Source organism: Anoplophora glabripennis, unplaced genomic scaffold (assembly GCF_000390285.2).
Source record: "Anoplophora glabripennis isolate ALB-LARVAE unplaced genomic scaffold, Agla_2.0 scaffold1342, whole genome shotgun sequence".
NCBI classification, from domain to species: Eukaryota; Metazoa; Arthropoda; class Insecta; order Coleoptera; family Cerambycidae; genus Anoplophora; species Anoplophora glabripennis.
Genome location: NW_019417860.1, coordinates 46,479 through 52,566, shown reverse-complemented (window position 1 = coordinate 52,566; position 6,088 = coordinate 46,479). Strand labels below are relative to the sequence as shown.

Here is a 6,088-nt window from a genome sequence, read left to right as displayed (position 1 = left end):
GATATTTCATTTAAGAAGGCATCCGGTCGATAAATATGAGTATCTTCGGCACGGTTTTAAATGAAATATCGTAGAAAAGGGGGGAAATAAAAAATAAAAAAGCCGTAAACGCGCGCGATTCCAGGCGATCGGCGACCGTCTGATTTCTGCGGGTGGGCGTGTCGGACTATCGCCGTTCACACAAAAATTGGGCCGCGCCCCTCGCAGAGCCCGAGGAAAACTCAAAATTCACCTCGAAGACGACAAAAAATCGGCATCAAAATACGCCGTTCGGACGGAGGAAGGCAGGCGGGGGGCTTCGCCCCCCGCGGGTCGCCGCTGCGCGGCTTCCCCGCAAAGCCTTTGAGTCTGGAAATCGGCGCTTTTTCGGGCCGATCGTGCGACGCAGACGGAGCTATAAGATTTTAATATATATTGATTTGCTTAAAGGAGATGCACGCCTTCTTACATAACTCACTAACATGGTGTGAGCATTTCAGGTCATTTTCAAATACAAGACCCAAATTCTTTACTGAACTATAATTTTCCAAAGGAAATATAAACAGCAAAATCATCCAACTGTCTAGTTTTTTGATAAGTACCAATAACCAGGTTTTTACATTTATTTGGGTTAAGTATTAGAGCATTTTTATCCCGTAACTCCTTAATCCGATGCAAATCATAATTAATAAGATCAACAGCACTTTGTTTATTCTCGAAAAAGTAAAAGCCCCAGGACAGAGCCTTGTGGCACTCCAGATTTTATTATTCTAGGTTCAGAAAATAAAGGACCGTTTTCAGTTTTAATTTTAGTAAGTTGCATTCTGTCTTTAATATATGGAATCAAACCAATCATGAAATTTGTTATGAATTCCATAGAAAAATAGTTTGGCCAATAGGCAGCTAAAATCTATTGAGATTTTGACAAAATTATCTAAAAGCGTGAGGCTTAATACTCTAGAAGAGTCGATAGCCCGTAAAACATCATCAACCACAGCCGCAAGTACCGTTTCTGTACTAAAATTTTTACGAAATCCTAATTGGTTAGAAGATAGAACATTATTAGAAATGAAGTGAATGATGGTTGAGCTGATTATAAATAACTCGTTCCGCTATTTTAAGGAAAACTGACAACAAACTAATAAGTCGTAAATCTGCAAAATCTTTAGCGTGCGATTTCTTAGGAATAGGGGTAACAATTGATGCTTTCCATTGATACGGAACAACTCCAGTTTTAAAAGAGTAATTAATTATATTTGTAAGAGGAAAAGCAATCACAGGCGTACATATTTGTAACATATTCCCAGAAAAACCATTAAACCCAGTATTATGCGGTTTTTGTTTATAAATCTAACTTTCAATTTCATTAACAGAAAGAGGTAAATATTCAAGAGCAGTAGTATTAGGGTTGGAGTCTAAAAAATAATCATTAATAGCATCTGGATCCATAATATTTTTTGACATAGCACCAATATTCAGTTCCCTCCAGAGCATTTTAGCACCATGCTTTACAAGACTGAAGCGCTGATGATAAAAGATAGATTTCTCTTGGTCTATAGCATTATCATACTGATTTCTCAAATCACAATAAAATCTTCGACTGGCTTCATTTCTCAATGATTTATAACGATTTAAGGCATTTATTGTAAGCTTTTTCATTTGCAATAATGTATAAGTAAACTAAGGCTGACGTTTTTTATACGATTAAAACTCAATAGTTACAAGAGGCGCATGCTTATCAAACAGCTCAATAATGGAAGAATTAAAATAATGAACCTTAAAATTAATGTTAGCATTCTAGTATAAAGAGGTCCAGTCGATAGAATTTAGGTCTTCCTTAAAATTTGAAACAAAATTTGCAAAGGATCTATAATGATTTGAGTGTTTTACGTTTTTCTATTGAAAAATCCAATGCGCAGTATATTAAATTATGATCAGCGAAACATTTATCACTAACGCCAGATTCAATAACTGGAAGTGTGTCATTAAGAATAATATGGTCAACCAACGTGGCTGAAATTGGGGTAATTCTAGTAGGGCCATTAATAATTTGTTTGCACTATAACTCCTCAAATGTCAAAGTAACCTAACAGAGTCATTAGAAAAAGCTATCAAATCAATACTAAGATCACCTAAAATAAGAAAATTCTGTTCATTCAACAATATAAAATAATTAACGAGATCAACAAATTCATGACAGGAGAAGTTACATTTATTATAATTATAAATGACAGAGACAATGAAATTCATTATTCTTGTAAAAATTCCTTCCCCCAAAGTAGGATGGTCCTTACGAACTAAACAATAACCGGGCAATCGTCGCATTAGCGATTCTGATCTGTGCCAATCTGGAACATTCATGACATAAAGTTTCTATAAGCTATATTATAAAATTTTTCATCAGAAGACTTTAGTGAATGAGGCAGAAAATTAAAAAGAATGGGCAAATTTTTGGCCTTCTGAGATTCTGACCTGGGTCAATTGTATTGCAACATTCGCTATAGAAATATTCAAAACGGTATCTTGTCAGGATTTTGATAGTCACAAAATGAAAAAGATTTCTATATAAATTATTATTATATTATATTATTAAATTAAATTAATTTCAAGGTCACAGTAATTTGATCCCCCAGAAACCTGACAATTTTTGTTGGAAATATTTTTCACCATCCTGCTTATTTCTTGAGATATTCTGATAATTAAAATGGAACGGTAAAAGTATAGCGCACTCTAGCGAAAGAAGCATTTTCAACAAAAAAATTTATTACAGAGGTTACGTATTTTTCCCCGCAGAATACGAATCTGCAATAAAAAATATGAATTTCCATTTAAACAATCAAGGTTGACCTTGAAATGAATTTAATAATTGACTTCAAGGCCACCATAATTTGACCCCCTCGAAACCTGATCGAAATATTTTTTTATACAAGTCGAATTAAAAGAATTATGCTGCCTGGTACATTAAAATGGGACACCTCAGGCTGTCTACTATAAGTGATTCACTCCTACGGATCACGTCGACGCACGTCACAAAGAGATCCTTGGCCACCTTTATAAGTAATCATAAAAAATAAGAAGTCCGAAATTTTAGGGCTATCTAACTTTTTTATATTACGAGATAGAAAACTCATTGTAATAAACAGATGTTTGAAGTATCGTATGTAATTTGCAGCGCCACCTACGTGGATATAAAAAACATTCTCATCGCAGTGCCACAAAAAACTGCTTGTTTTTCCCTCTTTCATGCAGTATACTACATGTCGCCTTTATCTTTTCGTGTTGTTAAAGTTAATATAGCAATTATTATAAACGCGCTAACTACAAAAAATGTAATAAATATAATGTACACCTTTTAAGCAAAATACAGATTTTCTTATCACATTATTATTAGCGAGAATTAAGCCTTCAACATTTTCTTGTATAGACAAAGTAGCTTACGCTAAATGTAGTAAGATATGAAAAACAAATATGTTACCTCAATAATGTCATAATTTATATGTAACTGTTGATTTGAAAATTGTTACAGTTGATTGTGATTTGAAAAACCACAATTTTAAACAAGTATTTTTAAATATTGAAAATTGAGAAGTACCTATATGTTTGTGTTGTTTCAATTCTATTCAAGCACTGCCGGAATATAGAAATAGATTCCCAAATGCCCTTCGAAGCTATGGATCTTTTAAGAAGTACAGAACAATAAAATCAGCTAATGTTATTAATACATAACATAATTTTAAATTACGTAAATAGGAAAACTGACCAAAATAGTGATACATTTTTGAGAGAAATTAAAGTAAACTGCAATGTAAAGAAGGACAGTGGAAGAAGGATATTACGGAAAAATGGTTTCAAATATTATAAAGCGAAAAAAGTGCATCACTTAAGGCAGGAAGATAAAACGAGGAGATTAAGTGTCTGTGGGTGGTTACAAGAACGACGGAAGATCCTTTTAATACAGAAGAATTCTCTGAATTCTCTGATCAGATCAGAGTCTAACTTTGTAACAATGGATTTTTTAATAGAAATATTCATTTTAAATGACACATAAAAACCGCATTTCAAACAGTAAACGGATAGGAATTCTTGGAACCAAAATTATAGGAGAAAAACATTGGTTCGATCAAGTGTGTTACATTAATTTAATTGTTCAATAGTGAAATAAGTAATGCTAAACTATAAACAAATTTTATTTAAAGGACCCCGCACAAACCTTATATACTTCAGGTACCGGTGGATTTGTTTGGATTTTTGGTATTTTGTACTGATATCCTCCTGATCAAAAGTGTCAATGGGCATAAAGTCCAAAAATAGTTTTCGAGATACCGAGAAGCAAAGTCCCCCAAAATGAAACATTTCTCGGGACCGAACAGTAATTAGATATACGATTTTGGAACATAATAGATATTTAAGTGCAATATATTCATATATTTGGCCCAATTAACTCCCATAATCCATCTACCCTTAAGATACTTTATCTTATAAAAGTATTTATATGTAAAGTACGCTTTATCTCGTGGTGAATGCGTAACGTTATTTACTTCAATATGGAAATCTATAGATTATTCATATTCGTTATTTCAAAAGAATGCCGTTTTATGGATTTTTCTCAAAAATTTTAAATGCAATGCTATAGTTTGTCTTTACAGAAATGAATACATAAGTTTGAAATTTCTATCGACAGTGTTGTTTAAATGGTATAGCATATTTACTTATTTATTGGCGCTATTTATCCAAGTTTATGTTGTTTCACCTTTCCTTAAAAAAGTGAAATAGCAGGATAAAACTTTTTATAGGTTAGTTAAAGAGTAAAAAAATAGCTACATTTTAACGCCAAAAAGGGTTCGATATCTTTTTTGTCAGATTATTCACAAATTAGTGATGAGAATGATAATAAATTGGAGAACACGACGCTGACGAAAAGACATTTAATTACCAAAACAAAATGCATTTATAAAAGAACCTACCTAAACGTTAGTAATATGTGCCTAAACCAAGCGTGAGTCAATATCTTGAAAATAATATTAACAAAAACAATAACAAACAGATATTGATATTATGTAACGAAAGAACAATTAAATTTTAACAAAAGTAAAGATATTTATAAATGCTCGAAATGCCATTATTTTCAATGCAGGGATTTAACCTTCGCTGCGTGCTTAGCACTGCAGATTCGATTTCTGCTCTTGAAATGGCGACAATAGCACCTCGTATGCTTTGTCGCATAATTTCCGCAGTGGTAGGGAGAGTTTGAAACCAATATCTTTATTTTTTCCCCACAAATAAAAAATCAGTAACGGTAAGATCCGGGGACCTAGGCGGCCATGGAAAAGACGTCCTCGTCTGATCCAACAGTTGGGAAACCTTTCATCCAAAAAATCACAAACTCTCCGAAAAAAGTGTGCATGCTGAAAACACATGGTTGATAATTGGTTTGTCAAAAAATCCAAATAGATATCGCCATTTAAATGTACATCAATAAAATAGGGTCCGATAATCTCACCGTCCAAAATGCCACACCACAGATTAATACTCCACCGATTTTGATGATCGACTTCTCGCATCCAATGGAGGTAATGCATATTGTGTAAGTTAACTCCTCCATTACTCCACTACTCAATGTGATAGAGATGCAGGTTATGATTTATTAAAATTCTATGCTAATGTTTTACTTATGCCTAAGTAAAAGGATATTCGTCTTGTATTCATATGAGGACTAACGTGGACGTAGGCAAGAACGTTTATAATGTTGCTTTCGTTTCTAACATTCCTTCTGGGTGTTGGAATTCGATGCACTTGTCCAGTTTGACGTATAACATTACGGGCTTTTGATGAGCCAATCCTTAAAAAAATGCATTTTTCTGATCAGACATTGTGCCTCTTAGCAGCCGAGCTATGAACTTGAAAACTATTTCTAGCGATTTGTCTTGGCCGATTTTTGGAAAAAAAATTCCGAAGCTCTAGGACCTATACTTTGCCTAATATCGTACCTCGCCGACCTTAGTAGGACACCCTGTATATGTGAAATTAGAAAAAATAATTTCGTTGACATCACAGCCTTTAGGCCGATATAACTACAAACATTAACATAGAAGTCAAATACTTATATATA

General features: G+C 33.5%; 1 protein-coding gene across 1 annotated transcript in view; it reads right to left on the bottom strand.

Annotated features, from left to right (window-relative positions):
• Positions 1 to 5,717: 5,717 nt before the first annotated feature.
• Positions 5,718 to 6,088, bottom strand: part of LOC108914887 (sonic hedgehog protein-like) — a 34,365-nt gene continuing 33,994 nt past the window's right edge. Inside the window, exon 3 of the mRNA XM_018720802.2 lies at positions 5,718 to 5,818. Coding sequence (XP_018576318.1) covers positions 5,718 to 5,818 — 101 coding nt within the window. The remainder of the gene's footprint in view (positions 5,819 to 6,088) is intronic.